Source organism: Pristis pectinata, chromosome 33 (genome assembly GCF_009764475.1).
Source record: "Pristis pectinata isolate sPriPec2 chromosome 33, sPriPec2.1.pri, whole genome shotgun sequence".
NCBI lineage: Eukaryota > Metazoa > Chordata > Chondrichthyes > Rhinopristiformes > Pristidae > Pristis > Pristis pectinata.
This window is the reverse complement of record NC_067437.1, coordinates 16,248,038-16,271,604: the sequence shown is the minus strand read 5'-3', so window position 1 is coordinate 16,271,604 and position 23,567 is coordinate 16,248,038. Positions and strand designations below refer to the sequence as shown.

Genomic DNA, 23,567 nt, shown 5'->3' with positions numbered 1-23,567 from the left:
TGAACTCCAGAGAAATCAAATGCCTCGTATGTTAAGCCTTTCTTTCCTGAGATCATTCTTGTGAACCTCCTCTGTACACTCTCCAGGCCCAGCACATTAGTTATGGGGCCTAAAATTGCTCATAATATTCCAAATGTGGTCTGACCAATGCCTTTTAAAGCCTCAGCAGTACATCCTTGCTTTTATATTTTAGTCCTCTTGAAATGAATGCTAACCTTGCATTTGCCTTCTTTGCTACCAACTCAGCCTGCAAGTTAACCTTGAAGGAGTCCTGAACTAGGACTCCCAAGTCCCTTTGCATCTCTTGATTTCAGAATTTTCTCCCTATTTAGAAAATAGTCTACACCTTTATTCTTCCTACCAAACTGCATAACCCCACACTTCCCTGTGCTGTATTCCATCTGCCACTTTGCTTATTCTTCCAACCTGTCCAAGTCCTTCTATAGACTCACTGCCTCTGCGAACTACCTGATCCTCCACCTATCTTGGTATCGTCTACAAACTTGACCACAGTGCCATCAGGTCCTCCATCCAGACCATTAATGTATAAAGTGAAAAGCTGTAGTCCCAATGCTGACCCTACAGAACTCCATTAGCCACCAGCAGCCATCCTGAAAAGGATCCCTTTCTCCCCACTCTCTGACTACTGCCAGTCAGCCAATCTTCCATCCATGCTAATACCTTGCCTCTAACACAATGGGCTTTTATCTTGTTTAGCAGCCTTGTGTGCGACACCTTGTCAAAGGCCTTCTGAAAGTCCAGGTAAATAACATCCATCAACTCTCCTTCGATTAACCTGCTTGTTACTTCCTCAAAGAATTCTAACGGATTTGTCAGACAGGATCTCCCCTTAATGAAACCATGCTGCCTTCATCCTATTTTATCACATACTTTCAAGAACTCTGAAATTTCATCCTTAATAATGGACTCTAAAATCTTACCAACTATTGAGGTCAAGCTAACTGGCCTATAACTTCTTGTCTTTTGCCTCTCTCCCTTCTTAAACAATGATGTCACATTTGCAATTTGCCAGTCCTCTGGAATCCTCCCTGACTCCAATGATTCTTGAAATATCACTACTAATGCCTTCACAATCTCTTCAGCTACCTGGGGTGTAATCCATCTGGTCTAGGTCACTTATCCACCTTCAGGCCATTCAGCTTCCCCAGCACCTTGTCCTTAGTATTGGCCACTACACTCACATCTGCTCCCTGACTCTCTTGAATTTCTGGCATGTTACTGGTATCTTCCACTGTGAAGGCTGACTCAAAGTAACTATTTAGCTCCCCCGCCATTTCCCTGTTTCCCATTACTACTTCTCCAGCAACATTTTCAAGCAGTCCAATGTCCACTGTTGCCTGTCTCTTACCCTTTATGTATCTAAAAAAAAAACTTCTGGAATCTTCTTTTATATTATTGGCTAGTTTACCCTCGTATTTCATCTTCTCTTCCCTTATAGCTTCTTTATTTGTCCTCTGTTGGCTCTTAAAGCTTTCCCAATCCTCTGGCTTCCCACTAATCTTTGCCACATTGTATGCCTTCTCTTTTGCTTTTATGCTGTCCCTAACCTCCCTTGTCAGTCATAATTGCCTTGTCCTCCCTTTAGTGTGCTTCTTCCTCGGGATGAAATTCTGCTGTGCCTCTCAAAGTACTCCCAGAAACTCCTGTTATTGCTGTTCCACCGCCCTCCCTACTAGGGTCCCTTTCCAATCAACTCTGGCCAGCTCCTCCCTCAAACCTCTTTAGTTACCTTTACTCAACAGTAATACCGTTACATCAGATTTCAGCTTCTCTCTCCCAAACTGCAAGGCAAATTCTATCATTTTATGGTCACTGCTTCCTTAGGGTTCCTTCACCTTAAGCTCCCTGATAAGCAATTTTATTGTCATATGCACAAGTACATGTATGTACAGGTGCAATGAAAAGCTTACTTGCAGCAGTATCACAAGCAGCATTCACAAGAACGTAAGCCCAATTTTTACAAGAAAGAACACAATTAGAACAAATTGCCTCATTACACAGCACCAAATCCACAATAGCCTATTCCCTAGTGGGCTGTACCATGAGCTGCTCTAAAAAGCCATCTTGTAGACGCTCCGTGAATTCCTTTTTTTTGCGGACCATTACCAAACTGATTTTCCCAGTCTACCCGCATATTGAAGTTCCCCATGATCACTGTAATGTTGCCTTTCTCACAAGCCTTTTCTATCTCCTGGTGTATTTTGTACCCCACATCTTGACTACTATTTGGAGGCATGTACATAACTCCCATAAGGGTCTTTTTACCTTTGCGGTTCCTCAACTCTACTCAGTGGGAACACCCCTCCCCTCTGCCCACCTGCCTGTCTTTTCGATAGAATGCATATCCTTGGATGTTTAGATCCCAGCTCTGATCCCCTTTCAGCTATGTCTCTGATGCCCAAGACATAACCGCCAATTTCAATCTGCAATGTAAACTCATTTACCTTATTACGTACACTGCATGCATTCAAATACAACACTTTCAGTCCTGTATTCACTGCCTCCCCTCTCAAAGTTGTCCCCATGTAGCCTGAAGTTAGACACTAGGAACTCTTGACCTTGAGGCCACTCTGTAATAAAACAACCCTTGTACTTTGACCACTGAATCTCCACTACTCCTGCTCTAAGATGGTTTGCACCCATTCCGCCTCCTTCCAGTGCCCAGAATTAGACACAATATTGTGGTCTGATTGGCAGCAAAGGTCTATTGAATGCACCTTTGTTGTTATTGCTAAGGATCTCACGGGCATCTTTATAACAGCCTCTTTAACCCATCCTAACCACATTAAATTAGCGAGCAGATGACATGGATCTGAAATAGAAACAGAAAATACTGAAGATATTCAGCAAGTCAAATTTCAGGTTGAAGAAGTTCTTTCAGAACTAGGAAAAATGAAAAATCAAACCTTTTAAATTGGGGAGGAAAGGGGTTTTTATTTTTGCCTATATCAAAGGTCTGTGGACTCTGGAACTGCAGCGCTTTTTCTTAAATTTAATCTTACATTTGGCCATTTAACCTGCCTATTTTACCAGCCCACATCTGCTATTGTCTTTCTTATTAAGGACAAACTTTGAAATTATTACCTTTGCATTACAAAAAGTGTACAATGAAAAAACAGAAATTCAGCCCAGTTGATCTATGCTGTCACTTATGCTCTACGGGAGCCTCCACCTTTTATTTAGCTCTAGCAGGTTATTAATCCCTTGCAACCCACTCACGTGCTTTTCCAGCATCACTAAAGTCCCAAGAATAGGTTTAATGTAAAGCTCAGCAGGTCAGGCTGGGTTTTTCCAGCATTTTTTGTTTTTATTTCAGTTTTCCAGCCAGGACCAACAGCAAACTGGATGTCACCTTCAGCTGAAACAGTAAAAGACAGCAAGCTGTGCAATGTCTTCAGCAAACCTGCAGGTGGAGCACAACAGCAGTTCTCCTGGTGGATCAGTCCAGTTCCAGATAGACTTCCTCCTCATGCCTCAAGCACTTGCTGTCAGATCCACTGATGTCTCTGACCACTGCCTCCTTCTAGCTGACTGGCTACAGAAAGACCTGAGGGCTGGCAGGGAAACATTGAAGCTGAACATAAAACTGCTGACCCCAGATATCACTGAGAAACTGAAGAGGTATTAAACAGGTCGGAAAACCATGAAGCCACTCTTTGACTCCCTGATGTCTGGTGGAGAGCATTGAAGAACATCAAGGGGTTTTCATCCTCAAAGCATTCAGAAAGCAAGACTGAATCGGAGGGAATTGCATCAACTCCAAAACAAAATGCATGCAGAATCTGCTCCTGTTGTAGTTAATGGGATGGATGTGGAGGAGGAACTCTGAGATGTAAGTGCCAGCAAACCTTGCACTTCGCCTTGGAGTCCACCAAGATCATCTTCCGATCCAGAGTCTGACCGGTGGAGCAGGATGAGGCATTCTAAAGTTATTTGTCAGAAAGTTTAAGTGACAGGCAAAAACCAGGTTATTAGGTGGGAAGTGTTCTCAGTGTTGCTGTATGTGGAAAAGGTGTGGCCCATACTTCTTTCTGTGCCACAGTGGTCATCCAAACCATCTTTGGTTTCATCTGGAGATCCAGAATGGATCATGTCTGAATGGGTGTGATATATAGGTGTCCAGAGAAAGGTGTCATACCCAACATTGCCCGCATCCCAATGGCCACATTTATATGTGGCTGGATCAAGCTGTGTGTAGAGCTGGAGTACACAAACACCAAGTGTGACTAACTCCCTCCCTTGTTGGAAAGGATGGGCCTGGCCTCATTGCTATGCAGTATTCCATTCAGTTGGACCTTGCTGTATTAACTGTCCTTCATAGAAAAACTTCTGTAGAAAAAACACCTTTGACAACAAGTCCATCAGACAGGTGTCAGCACAGAATGTCTTGGAGGCTCTGCAGGAGAACGAGATGGTGGATCTTGTGGGATGGTTTCCCGAGCAGACTGTTAAAGTTATTTGGCAAGAGTGACTCATCACCAGAACTTATTGCCAAACACCTCCCCTGAATGGCAGTAAGAGGGACCCTCCCTGTCAGAACCTTCCTGCACAGCCAGAAACTCACTCTTGCCACATACTGCCCTTGAGATGGCTGAGGTGCAGATGAGGTAATTGTCCACCACCTCAGGGACTGTGTGTTTACCAAGAAGATCTGAAAAAGAATGGAAAGGTCCTTGTCGAGGTCTCTCAAAAGCAGTTGAGAGAGATCATTAGAAGCAACAGCATTGAACGGAGACAGCATGGCATCACATAAGGAAACCCAACAATGCTGTTCAGATTATCTCTTGATCTCTCAATCTATTTTGTCATGGCCCTTTTACCATATTGTCTGCCTGCACTGCACTTTCTCTGTAACGGTAACACTATTTTCTGCATTCTGTTATTGCTTTTCCCTTTGTACTACCTCGCTGTACTTATGTTTTGAAATGTTCTGTATGGATGACACGCAAAACAAAATTTTTCGCTGTATCTCGGTACGTGACAATAATAACTCAATTACCAATTGAAGATCACATCTTTGTGGGACCCACAATGCTGCTTTAAAGTCATAAAAATGTAAAGGAATTTCTAGGCTTGCATCTTGAACAGCACAATACTCCTTCAGCATAACGCCTATTTTAACATTAGATCCCAAGGCTCATGTGCCTCTTCTTACACATGGAAATCTACCTCCTCAATTTCTGACTCTTTCGTTGAAGGCCATCTCTCAAGTACCCCAACTGTCCCATTGAAGGAAGGATTCATTATAACCCTGCTCTCCCAGACTAGCATTGTAAACCTCTCCTTCCAGTCCAGTTTTATGTTTATGCTTCATGTTGCAACCGAGAGACCATCTGCAGATTCTCCACAGGATATTTTTAAAGTTGCAGTGAGTGTGCCCACTAGTTTCCAAGTGCTTAAAAAGCATTTGTGGCCCTTGGTACTTCACCCAACTATCCATTGCTCTTTAACTACAGGTGGCATTATATCCAAGACTATTCCTGATATACAGATGCTTGCATTGGTAATTGCGGCAGAACCGAGAATCTGAGTGAATTTCTCCCCACATTACCCGTTCCCCCTACTGACAAAGTTCCTCTTTCAGTGCTTCTGACATCAGTTATTACCTCGTGACAGTGTTAATTGAGATCAGCACAGAACCAGAGTTCAAGAAGTTTGTGTATCTCACTGTTGAATTAACCCATCGAGCTCTCAGAATCTTATTCCATCCATTCTTGCAATCATTGAGCGATACAACACAGACTATGCAATTGACTTAAATTTTAATTCAAAAGCAGTAGTTTGGATTGAAATGGTTGCAAAATAATTTGTACAAATATTTATACATATAACATCAAAAATAGAAAAATGTTTATAATTTTAGAAAACATTACATGCTTCATGGAGCAATTATCAGACAAAATTTGATGCCAGACCGTGCAAGGAAATGGGACTGCTAACCAAGTCTTGGTTTGAGGAGAGAGATTTGGGTTGGAGAGGTTAGGGGAGGGAATTACAAAGTTTATGGCCAAGGCAGCTAAAAGGTACATCTGCTGGGTAGAACACAGAATGGTGATCCAACTCTCAATTGTAGTTTAACATTTACGACCACAACAGTTCATGATTGAAAGGAATACAAAAAATTTTAAAAGGAATTTTCATTTTTTAAAAAAGTACTCAAATTCTCTTTGTTTCCTATTTCTCATTGTCTGATGCACTTTGCCTGAAAGAGCAGGACACTTGGACCTGAACATTCCTCCAGGAGGCTGTGGATGGTGGGGATCAATTATACCTTTTAATACTGAGACTGATAGACTTTTATTCAGTAAGAATATTAATAGGTATTGAGTAAGGCAGATGAATAGATTTGTGTACCGATCAGTTTTGATCTCATTGATTAGTGGAACCAGCTCAAGGATCTGAATGCTTCCTGTTCCTGTATTCACTTCCCTGAGTTTTTTATTCCAGTATCTGATACAGTGCAGGAACAAGATCAGCGAAGGACCTGAGCAACTGAACACTAACCAGTCTTCCACAGCAATGATCTGGAGCATTGTTTCTGCATGGGCTCATTTACACATGGGGCAGAGTAGCTTTCAGGAACACCACATGGCTTCAATGAAGATTGACAAACCCCCTTTTTCATTCTTCCTTTAAAGTACTTGAAAGCCACTGAGAATCCCACTAACAGTGGTGTGCTAATGTCCAGATGATCCATTTTAATGTGGTTGGCTCAGTGCTAAATACTTAGTGGCAGCACAGTGAACCCTGCTCCACTTTGCTATTGAGTTTTTAAGTGAGCTGAGGGGATCTTGATTTAACATTTTGTCCAAAGGACAACATCTCTGTCAGTATAGCACTGTACTTTGATGTCAGCCTAGATCATGTGCTCTAGTCACTGGAGTGGGACTTGAACCCACACCTTTCTGAATATGAGATGAGAATGCTACCCATGGAGCCACAGCTGACTTATGATTCAATTCAGTTAGTGCTGCAGATACAGACACATAGGAGAAGAGGTCCATTTAGGTTGAAATCCTGTGCTTCATGTTCAACAGGCTCACAGCAGATACCATCCGATACCAAGTGACACTACCACTAAGCCAAAGAGGAGAGCGAATCGCAGGCCTGGACTGTTGGTCAGTGAATCACGTGGTTGCAGCGGCAAATCCTGAGTGGCTCCTGTGTGCATTGATCGTTCTGTGAAGAAAACAGATTACTGTCATTGGTTAATTGGAACCAGCCAAAGGTTGTGAGTATCCTTGTGTTTATATGGAAGCTCTGAGTATCCTTTGTACTCTCACAGGCCATTGTATTCTATTTGTTAGTGAACCTTCCTTTTGCAGAGGGCTGGAGAAGATGTTATTAGACTCCCAGTCAAGGCTAGGGCTACCCAACACCAACTCAGTAACCCATCCCCGTTCCACCCGCTAACCCATTTTATCAGAGTTCTCCCATTCAGTTGCCCACTAGCAATTACCCCCTCCGAGTCTTCCTCACACTGTCATGCCTCCCTTGCGTTTCCCTTACCCTGAACAACGGCACGTTTCCGGATCTCGCTCCTGTACACAGTGCCATTTCTCTCTGACTCAGAGCTCAATCTCTGGAGTTCATTGAAAACCTGCAATGAGAAATAAAGAGCTGTTTTTATTTCAAGGGATTTACAGCAACTGCCACTTGGGGGGAAGGGGGGTTGGGGGGGAGGTGTTGGTGGGAGGCTGTGAGTTTCTCAATCAATGTGGCATAGTCCAAAAAGGCTGGGCTCCAATCCCCAAGAGTGGGCTAGAGCAGCTGATCCTTGTTTGGAAGAAGCAAAGGGGACACTATTGACTATTGTTCTTGAAGTTGGCAGGAAATATTCCATTTCCTATCCTGTTGGCTGGGCTCATTGATAACACCATTTGGCCAAGGAATTGAAGGAAACAGTGTCACCCCATCAGCAGGGTGTTAGCAGTATGGTGGGGGGGAGAAAATTAGGGGGCTGAGAGAGAAGGTGAATATAAATAAACCCATTACCCTTCCTCTGCCCCCCCCCCCATCCCTACCACACAAAATGTGTTGCCACATAAGTATGGTCGCTGGAGTGAGCCTTCAGCTGGGTGGCAGCATTCCTGCCTCTGAATCAAAGGTGCGGTGGTAGAACTCCCTTGTGGAAGGTCTTGGTGAGTGGAGCACTGGGTTACTGGGTTGAAGTTGTGGACTGGCTAATTGGATACTTTAGTTTGATAGATTCACTGCACCCTCTCCACATTGTATGGGTGTGGGAGCACACAAAACCCTCCCATCCCATCAGAAGAGTTTAAATAAGAACAAAAACAGAAAATGCTGGAAAAACTCAGTAGGTCAGACAGTTTCTGTGGAAAGAGAAACAGTCAACCCTTCAGGTCTGCGACCCTTTGTCAGAACTATTTATATTTTAGGTTTCCAGCATTTGTCATTTTTTTTTATTTTCACAATAACTTCATTGTTGGTTAGGATGGAGGCGGTGAGGGTTGTGAAGAGAGGATTTGTGACATGGTCTGTCACTTTGTTAATCAGACTGAGAATACATCCACTGTGTTGTCTAAAAAATAGAGCATGCAGATATGAAAAGAACCACCACTGCATTCTGCCAGACTGTTAAGCATTCTGTAACTGTTTTGCTGGCCCACAAGATGATACGAGTTTAACCAGAAGCTGTAATTACTGGTTATGCAGCAATAAGCATGTCTTACCTCCACATTGAGCTGAAAGGCCCTGTTGGCCTCTTCCAGGATCCTTTGCCGTGTCTCTCCGTGGGCTTCCAGTGTGTTCATGCGCGAGCGGTACAACTGCTTGAACTTGGTTGCGTTGGTGATCCGGTCAAAGCTGAAGAATGCGATCCCTTCGCCTGTGCTTGGCAACTGCAAAGCTTTCTGGGCCACCTTCTTCAGCACCTGCCCCCCCGACAGGTCACCCAGATACCTGATGTAGGCGTGAGCGACCAGCAGCTCAGGCTCACTGCGCCCCACCTGCTGGATCCGGGACACGTATTTCCCAGTGGCCTTCGGACACTTGATGTGGCTCCTCCATTCCGGCCCATGGAAGTATTCCAGGTCCCGCTCCAAGGCTTCCTTCCGATCCAGTTCCGAGGGAAAGTAGACAGGGGCGAAGGCCGGGTGGTCCTTGTTCCGCTCGCTCTCCTCTTCCAGGGCAGTGTAGATGAAGTACAGAGAGTCCAGTAACAGCTGGAGTAGGGAGGGAAGCAAGGTAGATGAAGTACAGAGAGTCCAGTAACAGCTGGAGTAGGGAGGGAAGCAAGGTGATGGTGAGCAAGGCTTGGCTCACTATTAGAACTCCTATATAGGAGGGGACTGAGGGAGAGGGCAGTGGACATGGCTTGGCTCAGTGAGCTTACCAACAAGATGAGGATGCTGACGGGGAACGCAGAGAGAGGACACTGAGGGTTCTGAATGCAGTAGGAGAGATGAGAGCCAGATGTCTGGTCAATATTGAGGGAGTGCTAGTTGAAGGAACAGTACTAACTGCTGCACAGGCAGAGGCTGTACTAAAGGAACACTGTGTAAGTGGAGGGCAGTGCAGTAGGATCATCTGGAATGGCTACTTCCTGTGGACATTCTCCAACGGAGGCTTTCTCCCACCTCCTCCCCAAGTTGGTATCAAGCTTTACAGACCAGTAGGACCCTTCTGTGTCATCCTTGCTTGGACTAGCAGCTACTCTTGGTTGGACTAGCTGCCAAGCTTCCCGCTGCCAAGCTTCCCACTCCCAACCTGGTAGGGATAGGGGTGTGGGAAGGATGGAAAAGAGAGGAATGGCAAGTGAAAGACAAAGAATGAAAAAAATAAGAAAGGGAATCTATAATTAAACTCTACTTTCGACTAAAAGAATGGTACATTCTCGTGTCTTTACCATAAATTGATCCCGGGTGACCTGTCCCTTCTGGAAGTTCTTCATGAATTCTGAGTTCTCAGCCAATTCATGGCTCTCCTTCGTGGCCAGCTTCAGAGCTTCTGACAGGTCACCGAGCATGCTGAAGGCAGAGGTCAAAAGGGAGTGTTAGTTTGGACTAGTCTATCATCAGTGCAGTCCCCACAGGTGAGCTCCTGTGTTCAAACAAACCCATCCCCAAAACACAACTACTGCCAACAAGTTCTCTTTCAGCCTAGACCTCTGTGTGAGCCTAGAAAGAAGTAGCAGATTCTTCAGCTGTGAAAGGCAGTATACCAAGCCCATTCTAGTATACACTTTTCAACTGAGTTCACTTCACAATGTTCCCAAACCTGGAATTCAATTATGCCCCTGGTTCAACCCAGGACAATCCGGTGTCTTCTGTTGTTCTACCTTCCCCAATCCAGGGCATTGTCAATTAATTCCCTCTGCCTATCGCAACCCAGAGCATTGAAAGCAATTAGAAATACCTGCCTTCCTCACCAACCTGCTCTCCAACCCAGGATGTTGAGTTTGATTATAACCCCTATCTCACTTCCTCTCCAGCCCACATTGCTGCGGCTCAGCCACCTGCTGCTTGGCTATCCCATCACCAGGAGGTGCTGATGAACATCTTAAAGAGTTTGCCTACGTTAAACCCTGAAAGGTAGCTAGGGTGAAGGGGGGATGGGTTGCAGTGCAGCAGATGCCAATTTGAGGCCAGCAATCTGATCCACGCCCACATTCTACAGATGTTCTCCATCCATTCGGACGGCAGTACCAGAAGAGCATTCCTTGCTAGACCTGTATCTGGACATCTTCAAGTGACTAATTTAGGACTGGAGTTGAGGACGCCAGCCCCTCCTTGCCCTTCTCCGTTCACCTGTGTGTTTCCTCAGCCCAAAAGGTTTGTTGTCGATAGACTCCCGTTGGGGAAAGTGCAGGGAACACTGGGTGCTGTTACACTTATCAGCTCAGTTGTTAATCTGTCCCTACAGTACTCTGTTCACTAACTATCCCAACTGATAATCTACCTCCATCACAGTGTTCCCCTGCCCAATATCCTGGGTCACTATCTGTAACCAATTGCACTTTGAAGGGGTGACTCTGGGACTGGGTCAAATTTTTGGCTAGGGTAGAGGGAGCTTTACTCTGCACGTAAATGCCATGTTGTGTCAGTGGTACAAAGTTACAGGCCCAGTAAACATAAAGTTCAGTTTGCACCATGATGCAAAATTCCTACCTGCCATTCATGAGGTCACTGTTCCTCTGGTTCTGAGTACCCAGCTGCAGCAGCTCGTTGAAGACCTGCAGCGGAAATAAGTTGAAGCAGTTTGAGATTAAGACCGAAGACTGGTCAAGCCTCAGGGGTCAGGCCAAACAAAAGCCCTCAGAAAGAAAGTGAGCAACTTAGTACCAAGGATAAATGACCTTCGTTCTAAAGCTGAGGGTACATCAGGAACAAATCTTTATGAGTTTTGATAGTATTAAAAACACCCAGTGGAAAAACTAGTCTAGAGCCTTCCCCTTACCTCCACATTGAGCTGAAAGGCCCTGTTGGCCTCTTCCAGGATCCTTTGCCGTGTCTCTCCGTGGGCTTCCAGTGTGTTCATGCGCGAGCGGTACAACTGCTTGAACTTGGTTGCGTTGGTGATCCGGTCAAAGCTGAAGAATGCGATCCCTTCGCCCGTGCTTGGCAACTGCAAAGCTTTCTGGGCCACCTTCTTCAGCACCTGCCCCCCCGACAGGTCACCCAGATACCTGATGTAGGCGTGAGCGACCAGCAGCTCAGGCTCACTGCGCCCCACCTGCTGGATCCGGGACACGTATTTCCCAGTGGCCTTCGGACACTTGATGTGGCTCCTCCATTCCGGCCCATGGAAGTATTCCAGGTCCCGCTCCAAGGCTTCCTTCCGATCCAGTTCCGAGGGAAAGTAGACAGGGGCGAAGGCCGGGTGGTCCTTGTTCCGCTCGCTCTCCTCTTCCAGGGCAGTGTAGATGAAGTACAGAGAGTCCAGTAACAGCTGGAGTAGGGAGGGAAGCAAGGTGATGGTGAGCAAGGCTTGGCTCACTGTTGGAACAATATAGGAAAGGCATGAGGGCAGAGAGAATGAGGGTGGAGTAGATAAGATGACTCAGGGTGAGGGGGGAGGGACTGATAGCAGAGGGGTTAATAGTATTGAGGATACTGAGAACAATGTTAAAATGCTAATAGAAAGGGCACAAAGACAAAGAAGAAAAGGGCAGTGTCAATGAGCTGACCTGGATATCAGATTCTGCCTTTTCTCCAAACAATACCGAGGAAACACTACATTGTCCAAGCTGAAGTAGGATCAATCGTGTTTACATGGGAACCTGACCAATATTTGTTCCTCAACCAACATCACTAGGACAGAAAATCCAGTCTATATTGTAGATCATGCTGTTGTCAAATTGGCTGCTGTGTTTCCCATATTACAACAGTGTTTGCATTTCAGTGGTAAGGGACTGGATTAAGAGGATTGGTTGTGCAAATTGGGCATGTTTGCAGAAGACAGAAGATTGAGAGATCTCTTTGTTGTACCTTAAAGAGGGTGAGCAGTGTTGGCTATGACCAGATATTTCACCTTGTCCTTAAAAGTTGACTGAGAGGATATAGCCTGCAATTGAAGGGGGAAATTCAAAACTAGTGGGAATAGTAATTCACTGAACAGGTGACTATCTACACTTGGGCTTTTACTGGCCTGGTCTCTGGGTTCTGTGGAATAATTTTTGGAGATTGATTATGGAGATTAATGAACAGCTCTGTTACCGTGTGTGGTTACCACAGAAGGTGAGCTTGATGGATCTTAATCTTTTGTTTCCTTTGCTGTCTGTTTAAACACTGTCTAAATACATTGATTTGCTGATGATTACAAACCTTGAGATAAACTCTGGAAACGGTAACACTCCCTCTGAAGGTAATGTGTAACACGTAGGAGTGATTAAAAGAAAGGTGTCACATAATCATTTGGAGATACAGAAGAGTACTGGTTCAGTTACTGGACTAGTAGTCAGAGGCCTGAACCATGACTTGGATTCCCACCACAGCAGCTAGCAAATTTAAGTTCAACAATTAAACAAACCTGAAGTAAAAAGACTATGCTGGTGATCATGAATGATGCAAGGGTCATGGTCCTTCAGGGATGGAAATCTGCCGTCTTTACCCTGTCTGGCCTACATGTGACTTCAGACCCCAATGTGATCTCACCACCTCCTCAAACAGCCTAACAAGCACTCAAGTCAGGGAGATCAGATGGCTTGCCAGTGATTTCTGAACTTTGTAAACCAATAAAAACAATATTAATTTCCTGTAATATCGTCCACGGTGAGTTGGATAATGGTTTCAAATGATTGGAGTGCTCTCCAATCAAGTGCACAGTGTGTTACTTAATTGCTGATAAGAGTTGCCCTGCCCTTTAAAGTCATAAAATTTCCTCCTTTTCAGTACAGACTGAGGTTGCCCAGTTTAACAACTGTTGCCAGATAGAGTGTTGTTTTGCAGATGCCTGAGTCCAGATTGGGAATCCTCATGTAGTGACTGCTGTTCTGTGCCGAGGAGTACTGATACTGCTGCTGCAAATCAATAAATTTCACGTCATCTAAATCAGTGATAATAATTCTGATCCTGAGATGTAATCTGCCAGGTTGCAGATTTAGTGCAGTAGATGGGATTAGGCTGGCTAACTCATCCTTAGGTGCTGACTTTCGGATGAGACAGAAGAATGTGGCCTTGTCTTTCTCAAGTGCATGTAAACAAAAATCTCAAAGTTCCATTTTATTAAAGAGCAGTGGATTTCTCCATGGAACCCATAGCTATATTCATCCTGTAGTACCATCAAGAAAGCAGACCATTTGCTCAATTACTCAGAGCTGTATGCGGGATCTTGCTGTGTGCAAATTTTCCTACATAACAATGCTGACTGCTTTTCGCGTAGTGCTTTACAGGCAACTAAGTACTATGGAAGTTGTGAAAGATGCAATAGAAATTCTAATTTCCTTACTTCCCTACACATGGAGGTCTATGGCTCTGTGACCTGATGTCTATACCTAGTGCTCTGCCTGTCTCCCAGATTCCAGGTCTCACTGCCTCCCACCACTTCCCTTCCCCAACCACCAACTCCCCCAAAGCCAAGGTCAGTGAACTTGTAAATTATATTTTGCAAGCCACCTCAATCAAATTATAATCTTCTGATACATTGCATGTTGACAATAGGGAAGCCGTGTTTATTCCTCTTGGAACAAGGAAGGTTAAGTGGAAATTTAATAGAGATGTTCGTGAATGGATTTCATAGATTAAACAAGGAGAAACTGACAGGAGGGTTGGTAACCAATGGACACAGATTTGGGATAATCGATAAGAGCAGAAGAGATGAGGATTTTTTTAGTTCAGGTGTACACTGAAAGACATTATTAATAGTCGTAATAAATATTTGAAAGGGAAACATTTATAGGGCTAGAAAGAAGAAAGATGACAGTGGACCTAACTGGATAGCTTTTTCAAAGAGCCATCATAGACACAAAGGGCCAAAAGGTCTCCTCCAGCATTGAAAGATCCTATGATTTTAGTACATCTAATGAAGAGTGAATGTTAGATAACTTGTAGAGTAACAGATAAATGGATTCAAGAGATTCCCAAACACAGTTCCATCCCACTTAAATCCAATGATCATGTGTGTATTTGGTTCAATGAATTGTCAAGGGTAGATACTTACTGTAAACTGATCCCGTGTGACCTGACCCTTCTGGAAGTTTCTCATAAATTCAGAGCTTTCAGCCAGTTCGTGTGACTCCTTCGTGGCCAGCTTCAGAGCTTCTGATAAGTCGGCAGGCATGCTGGGACAGAGGTCAAAGGGTAGGGTTAGATAGGGCCACAGGGAGGATCTTCATTAAACACTTCCCTGGGCAGGACAGGAGAAGCCAATAAGGTTGAAGATAGGAGCTGGCGGGAGAGACGTGGGGGGTGTGTATGGATGGAGTCCCAGTTCCTTCCCCTCCTGCTCTAAATCCCGGCTCCCCCCTGCTCTAACTCCCTGTCCCATCAGCTCTATCTCCTGATCCCTTCCGCTCTAACTCCCACCTCCCCCCACTCTAACTCCTGGTCCCCTCCCCCCCACTGCTCTAACTCCAGGTTCCCTCCTGCTCTCACTGTGGGATCCCTCCCTGCTCTAACTCCAGGTTCCCTCCCTGCTCTATAACTCCAGGTTCCCTCCCTGCTCTAACTCAGGGTTCCCCCTGTTCTCACTGTGGGATCCCCCTCTGCTCTAACTCCTGGTTCCCCTCTGTTCTAACTCCACGTTTTCCCCTGCTCTAACTCCACGTTCCCCCCCCTGAACTCCATGCTCCCCCCTGCTCTAACTCCATGGTCCCCCCCCCGAACTCCACGTTCCCCCCTGCTCTAACTCCACGTTCCCCCCTGCTCTAACTCCACGTTCCCCCCTGCTCTAACTCCACGTTCCCCCCTGCTCCAACTCCACGTTCTCCCCCTCTCGAACTCCACGTCCCCCCCCCGCTTGAACTCCATGTCCTCCCCTACTCAAACTCCACATTAGCCCCTGCTCTAACTCACAGCTTCCCCCTGTTCCAACTCCCGGTTCCCCATCTGTTACAACACACGGTTCACCTTCTCCTCTAACTTTGGGTACCCCACATGCTCCAGTTCCAGCTTCAGTCTTGGGTCTAACTGCTGTCTCTTACCTTTCAGTGGTATCCATGGGAGTGCCTGCTGTGGATATCGTGTGTTGCTTCTGATTTTCAGGCTGCTTGCTCAAACATCTGCTGGAAGTGGGCTGTTTCACTCTCTTTTATCTCTCGCTCGGGTCTAGTGACGTGCTGAGGGGTTGTCCTTGCTGGCAGGTCCCTCCCACAACTCACATGACACTGCCAGCACAATGAGGCAGCCCAAAAGGAGGCTGACTTCATTTCCTCAGGGGCTGTCCACTGCTCCCTACTGCACTGTGAGAAGGCTCCAAGCTCAGCCCCTTTGTGGCTTTTGGCTTCCGGCTCACCTCAGGCAGTGTGGGCTAGTGCAAGCGACACAATCAGCATTGGCAGAGCACTGCCACGGTTTTAACCCTCTGGTTGCTGTTTACAGAGTTTCAAGATGAGGGGACAGTGGAAACTTATTGTGTGGCTCTAGAACTTCAAGCAAGATGGAACTTGCAGTATACCATATCAAGCTGTGAAACCTTTCACACCCACTGAGGTTCTCTTGAAGTGCAGCCAATTTATGAGCGGCAAAATATCACAAACGTTAATAGATGGAGCAAGTATTTTTGTGGTGGTGATGACAGGCTGGCACACAGAGAGCTCTCCTTCTTTGAAACAGTACCCAAAGATGTTTTACATCCACAGAGAATGTTATCTGTTTCACATCCAATAAATGGCACCTCTGACGGCGAAGCAAGCCGTCAGACACAACAACTGTCTGCAGAGTTCTAGAGAAGCTGGAGGAATCCAATGTCCCCATGCTGGTCACTTTCTCTGAAGGAAAGTAGCCAATAAATGAGACCTCTCAGAACAATGTAGAGATGCTCTCCGCCTTCATCTCCTTCTCCTCTTCCAATCTTCCTCCCCCTTCATTCTCCTTATCACCTCTCACTGACCCAATCGCCATCGCTCCCAGCGTTCTCCTCATCCCCTCACAGCCCTCTCCTCTCATTAACCCGTCCCCTTCATTCCATGCCCCCTCCCTTCTCTCACTCCTCCTCATATCCCTCTCCCCATCATTCCTTCTTGCTCTCCTGTCTCACCCTCTGCCCTCACATTGCCTTTCCTTTCCTGTCACACTCTCTGTCCACACTACTCCCTCTTGTCACACCATTTTCCCCACAACCCCTCACTCACTCTCCCCTCTATTCCTTCTTCCCACTCTCCCACCATCTCTACACTACTCCCTTACAGCATCTTTACCCCCCTCAGTCTCCATGAACGACGCAATGGAGGGATTATTACAGGTCTAAATTATATTAGCCACTAGTCAGAGAGTCACAGAGTTATACATCATGGAAGCAGCCCCTTTGACCCATCTCATCCATGCCAACCAAGGTGCCAGTTCCATTTGCCTGCATTGGGCCATATCCCTCTAAACCTTTCCTATCCATGTACCTGTCCAAATGTCTTCTAAACTCTTATTGTCCTTATGCTTTCAGTAGCTCGTGAGAGAATTCCTAACACATGGCCTGGTTCTGAAGACCCTGCAGCAGGAGCTGACAGGATACCCATACCCTCCACCTTCCTGCTGTTTGCTCCACATAAATCCCCACTGCACCAACGGAGAGAAACATTGGCTGATAAAATATGAAACCCAGATTCCCATCTTCTGTTCCCCAGCTGGTCACCCACTGAAGCTACAGGCTTGGGTCACCACCTGTTCAGAGGCCTGTTGGTATTGTCCTCATCACTGATTAAGCCTTCTGTGAGGGCCATTGTCCATATCCAGTCTGATTGGTGGTCCCTTCACTTCTGATGCTGCTTTCTTCAATGGACTCAATGGGCTGGCATCGCTGACCTTTCACCTCTTGGACCTAGCTTTGATCCAACTTGCTGATGCAGCCAAAAGGATCCTTCACCCCACCAATCCTCCCACCCTTTATCCCATTGTTGACTCTTGCACAGTTAAGTCCACAGAAGCAAAACGCTGCTGATGCTGGAAATCTGAAACAAAAGGGAATTGGACAGGCTCTTGAGGGAGTGAGAAGGAGGGGGTGATAAGAGAGAACAAGGAGTGAGTGGATGAAGGTTAGCAGGGCTACAGGGATGGAGCTGGAAAAGAGAATTTGAGGTTGCTTAAATAGGGCCAGTACAGCCTCAAATAGCCATCTTCTCTACTATTAACCATTCTATGATTCCATGAAATGCTGGAAATACTCAGGCGGCATCTGTAGAGAGAGAAGCATGGTTGATGCTTCAATTCAATAATCTTTCATTAAAGGTTTCAGAGAAAACGGGTTTTAAGGTACATCGAAAGTGGGAAGGAAAGGAGAGAATAAAAGGGAAATCCTATGAAGGATTGGAAGACAGAGCAGACAAAAACAATACTGGAAAGAGAAAGAGGCAAATAAAATACCTGTTTATCGGACGGGTAAATGAGTGAACCAACAATCACTATCTAAAGCTAGCAAAGGAAACCACCAAGTTAAAACAGAAGTGCTCAGTTTTCAGAAATTGTTAAGGTTAAAATGTGCCTAATCAGAAAAGGAGATGCTGTTCCTTGAACTTGGTTGAGCTTCGTAGAGGAAGAGGATGGAGTGGGAGGTAGAAAGAGAATCAAAGTGAGACCTGATCAAAAGCTAAGGGTTACTGTTGCAGCCTGAACAATGGTGTTCTGTAAAATGATCACGGAATCTGCACTTGTTCTCCCCAGAAGGGAGGGAACCACATTGTGAGCAGCAAATCAATGTGGAACAAGTTCAAATAAATTACTGCTTCAGGCTTTTAGAACCATGGAAGGGAGGAGGTAAGAGAGAAAGGGAGCAGGTACTGGTGGAGTTGGAAGTGAGAACCAGAGCTCCCTGAAGGATACGGTTCCTTTCAAATGCTGGAAGGAAGACATATCCGAAGGAGTGGAAGGAAGGTATCAGCATCAGAGCAAATGTGACACAGCAACTGGAAGCAGGGTGGGAGGAAGTGTGGTCCTGGTAGTTGTGGGAGCTGGTGGGTTGTAGTGGCCTATTGTCAATAGAAAAATCAGAGATGGACCAAAGTTAAAGAGAGAGCAGGGTGGAAATTGGCAGCAAAGGTGATGACATTTTCTAGTTCAGGGCAAGAGCGGGAAGTGGTACTGACATAATAAAAAATAAACTGGAAGAAAGAACCTGAATAGGACTAACTTAAACAAAAAAGTTCCACAAATTCCACCAACTAATAGGAGTAGGCCAGGCTTAAATAGATTCATGAAGATCAGGTCAGCAGATCAGGCAGCATCTGTGGTGAGAGATGAACTGATCTCTGACATTACAGATTGCTGATCTTTCACCGGCACTGGCCAGTTCTGACCCAAACGAGAAAGGATACTATCTGAAATTGTTGAATTCATTGTTAAGCCTTGATGCATGTATTGTGCCTAGTTGAGGTGCTGTTCCTCAAACTTTCTTTGGGCATGGTTGAAGCACTGCAATAGGTCAATGATAGAGAGGTCAGAGTGACAATAGGATGGAGAATTAAAGTAATTGGCAACTGGAAGTCAGGGTCACCCTTGCAGTCTGAACTGAGGTGTTCTACAACGTGGTCGCCCATTTTATATTATGTTTCTCTGTTGTGGAAGAGACCACATTGTGAGCACTTAATGCAGTACAGTGGATTGGAAGAACTATAAGTGAATTGGTGCATCACCTAGAAGTAGTGTTTGGGTTCCTGTACGGTGGTAAAGGAAGAGGTAAAAGGGCAGGTATTGTTCCTCCTGCAATTGCGCGGGAAGGTGCTTTGTGAAGGGATGTGGATGTTGGGGTTCATGGAATACTGAACAATGGAGTGTCTTTAGAATGTGGAAAACAGAGGGGAAGATGTGGTAGCACCTTGCTGAGGGTGGGAGAGAGGTGAGGGTAAAATTAAAATCAGTGTAATTGAGAGCCCAGTCAACTATGGTGGAAGGGAAGCTACAGTGAGGGAAAAAGGAAGACATGTCAGAAGCACTGGTATAGAAAGTGTCATCATCAGAACAGATGCTGGAGAAATTGGGAGTATGGAATGGAGTTCTTACAGGAAACAGGGTGGGAGGAGGTGGTTGAGGTAGCTGTGGGCTTGTAATGGATATTAGTCATTTACTGATTCCCTGAGATGGCCGCCGAGTTCCTTCATACACATTCACTTTTGATTCACATCCTTTGTTATTTACACCTTATAAAAATCCATCGATATCAGTGTCAGAAATTTCAATTTACTTCCAGAATGCACAGACCTTTTTTTGATTGATAGAGGGGAGGGAATAGGACAGAGAGTTCCATGTTAGTGAAAAAGTACTTTCCAGTTCAATTGTTAATTTGGAAGCAGCTCAGAGAAGAGTCACCATTGTTCCTGGGATAATGGGCTTGTCTTGTGAGGTACAATTGAGAAGATTGGGCCTTATTCACTGGAGTTTAGAAGAATGGAGGTAATTTTTGAAAAACATAAGATTCAGAAGGCGCTTGACAGAGTAGGTATTGAAGAGTATGTTTCCTATCATGGAGGAATATAGAACTGGGTGGCAAAGTTTCAGAAGGAATCACTCATTAAAGATGGAACTGAGGAATTTCTTCTCTCAGTGAGCTGTACGTATTTGGAATCCTCTACCTCACGGGCTTCTGGAGGCTGAGTCATTGAATAAATTCTAGGCTGAGATGTTTAAATTACAGGGACTGAGCAGAAAAATGGAGTTGAGGCCAAAATCAGATTGGTTGCAATGCTATATAATGCCAAGCATCTTGAGGAACCATGTTACCTCACACTGCTCCTATTCCTTAAGTTCTTATCTTAAGATGTACAGGAAGTCGGAGTACAGGAAGGAGCACGCTGTCATGGCAACAACCTTTCCTTCAATGTCAGCAAAACAAAATATCTGGTCATTGTCTTCAGGAAGGCAGGTGTGGCGGCGAAGCACAACGGTGCTGAGGTTGAGGGCTTCAGGTTCCTAAGAGTGAACATCACCAATAGCTCGTCCTGGTCCAACTATGTAGATGCCGTGGCCAAGAAAGCACACCAGTGCCTCTACTTCCTCAGGAGGCTAAAGAAATTTGACATGTCTCCTTTGACCCTCACTGATTTTTATAGATGCAGCATAAAAACCATCCTATGGGGATACATCATGGCTTGGTATGGCGACTGCTCTGCCCAAGACTGCAAGAAACTGCAGAGAGTTGTGGACACAGCTCAGCACATCATGTCTCAGTAAAACAGCCAACATAATCGAAGACTCCTCCCACCCCAGACATTCTCTCCCTTCCCCTCTCCCATTGGGCAGAAGATACAAAAGCCTGAAAGCATGTACCACTGGGCTCAAGGACAGCTTTTATCCCACTGTTATAAGATTATTGAACAGTCCCCTAGTACGATAAGGTGGACTCTTGACCTCACAATCTATCTCGTTATGGTCTTGCACCTTATTGTCTGCCTGAACTGCACTTTCTCTGTAACTGTAACACTATATTCTGCATTCTGTTATTGTTTTCCCTTGTACTACCTCAATGTACTGATGTGATAAAATGATCTGTATGGATGGCATACAAAACAAAGTTTTTCACTGTACCTCGGTACAAGTGACAATAATAAACCAATTTGCCAATTGATTTACCAAGTTGGTCTTTGCTTTTCCAGAACCACAACATCAGCCCCTCAAAACTAATCCAACCTGCATCTACCTGCATGGAATCCCTAACCTCTCAAAATGCTTTGGAATTAGGAGGACATTTGAACATTTCATGATCAGGAATGGAGATTTGATCACCAGGGATTGCCATTCTCCATTCCTGGTCATCAACATTGAGGAAAAATCTCCAAATTTCTAATCCATTTAGTGTGAAGTATTTCCTGAACAGCCTGCTGTAACTTTGTCATAACTTTTTGTTCTGGACTCTTCCATCATGGTCCCTCTCCATGTCCAGGTCTTCCACTAGGATGGCAATGAGCTGCCAACCAGGTCACATAGAACTGAGGGGAACTCCCACCCACCATCCAAACCCCAAGACAGCAGCAAAACCCCAGCCTGCATGTCTGTTGTGTCTTTATTAAATTATTGAAAATTAAGACAAAATGTGACCCCGTGCCATAGACAGAAAGATTAGGGCAGGAGATTGACCAACAGCACACAAACAGAGAGCTCTTAGGTGTTTTAAACAGAGAGAGAGGTGGAGAATTCTAGAGCTGGGTGGCTTGAAAGAGCAACTAAATTTGTGGAGGATCAGAGGACTGGTCAGGAGGTGGTTACTTAGTAAAATCAAAGCTGGCTTTTTATTAAAAGCAGAAAAGCAGTTTGAAGTGTTCAAGGATGGGAACTGTAGGATGGTAGCTGAAGGGGAACGAATCCAGGGTGTTGTCAAAAGCAGCAGCAAAAATTGGTAGTTCCAAGAAATTAGCTCAGGAAGGGCAGGATGCATTCTTGGATTGTCTGAAGCAGCACAGCTGATGTAGAAATATAGGGAAATATGGGAGACTGTGCACAGGGGATCCCAGTAAGATAAACAATGAGGTAATAGGCTCATTGCCACAACCGATTCTGCAAAATGGGCACCCATCACAAACTGGCAGACAGCATGCTCATAGTAAGGCAGCAATGTGCCAGTCACCATTTTGGACCAGGCTTCTCTGCAGATGCTCACCTGAGAACAGACATGGTGAGGCTTTGGTGGGATTGGAGACAGGCAAAGCAAGAGAGAAGCTTCCTCTTGGCTCAAGTGCAACTCTGTCTCTTGTGGATGCAAATCCAAGTGGGGACTATTTTATTGCACAGAACGATAGGAATTGTGAAACATTTTATTGACTTACAAATTAGGAGCTGTAAATTGAATATTGTGACCTAATATGGAGAGATACTGAAGTTGTTCTTTCTATAGCAGAGGGTTGATTTAATGAGGTTACAAAAAGATTTTGAGTAACTAGGGAGAAACTGTTTCCCAGCGGCAGGACTGAGAAGAAATTTCTTTTCTCAAAGGTTTGTAAACCTTTGGAATTTACTACCCCAGAAAGCCATGAAGGTAAAGTCATTAAATAAGTACAAGGCAGAGATAGACTTTTGCACTACAGGGGTTCAAGGGTCATAGGGATCATGGGTTATGGAGATTTGGCAGGAAAGTGGAGCTGAGGCCAAAGATCAGCTTAGCTGTGATCTAATGGACTGGTAAAGAAGGTTCAATGGGCTCCTCCGATCCCTTGTGCTCGTACAAGAGTCAGTAATGCAAGGTAAAAATATACCAGTAGTAATTGGGTAAGGGCATCAAGGATATGGAGTGAGAGCAGGTCACTGGCATGATCTGAATGCAATGGTGAAGCATCCTTGAGGTCTTAATGACCTCCTCCCATTCCTGTATTGCTAATTGTCAGGATGAAGAGAAATTTGTGTTTCTGTACTGTACGACACTATGACTCCTTGAGAAATAAGTCCAGGCAGGGAATCAGCGTGAAGGTGCACGGCTGGAATAGGAGACCTCAGTGTTTAGGAACAGATGATGATGCAACAAATCGCTGAATTGACCTTGCTTCTGCTCACATTGAGGTTGAAGCCCCAGGCCAATTGATCGAGAGTGGCTGGATGAGAGATATGGGTTAGGGTGCTGCCCGAGAGATGTGGGAGGTGAAATGGTTCCCTCAAGGGGGGGGCAGCATCAATGTCCTGACCCTGGACGCCAAGTGACCCCACAGGGGATTGGAACGACAATTGTTCAAAGACCTGTTGACACTCACAGTGCTCCACTATTGTTTCAACGTCCAGAGTTGAGCTGCCTGACAGGTATCTGGTCCCTGGAGACCGAGGGACTGGAGATGCTGGAACCTGGAGCAACACACAAGATACTGAAGGATCTCAGCAGGTCAGGCAGCATCTGTGGATGGAAACTTGCTTCTGTCTCTTCTGCTCTCAGGCTAGAACTTGCCAGAAAAGCAGCAACATGAAAATGACTCACACAGTTACTAATATGCAAATCGTCAGCAAGTTCTGAGGATTAAGAACTTCTCT

At 45.2% G+C, this 23,567-nt stretch overlaps 1 protein-coding gene across 2 annotated transcripts in view; it reads right to left on the bottom strand.

Moving 5' to 3' along the window:
* Positions 1 to 5,766: 5,766 nt before the first annotated feature.
* hmox1a (heme oxygenase 1a) overlaps positions 5,767 to 23,567 on the bottom strand; it is a 75,217-nt gene continuing 57,416 nt past the window's right edge. The window contains exons 6-11 of one of the 2 annotated variants that reach the window (XM_052043140.1): positions 11,440 to 11,931; positions 11,151 to 11,215; positions 9,890 to 10,010; positions 8,715 to 9,206; positions 7,531 to 7,621; positions 5,767 to 7,200 (exon numbers count right to left, since the gene is read on the bottom strand). In XM_052043140.1, coding sequence (XP_051899100.1) covers positions 7,061 to 7,200; positions 7,531 to 7,621; positions 8,715 to 9,206; positions 9,890 to 10,010; positions 11,151 to 11,215; positions 11,440 to 11,931 — 1,401 coding nt within the window. In that variant the 3' untranslated portion in view covers positions 5,767 to 7,060. The remainder of the gene's footprint in view (positions 7,201 to 7,530; positions 7,622 to 8,714; positions 9,207 to 9,889; positions 10,011 to 11,150; positions 11,216 to 11,439; positions 11,932 to 23,567) is intronic. The other variant, XM_052043138.1, reaches the window with a different exon arrangement.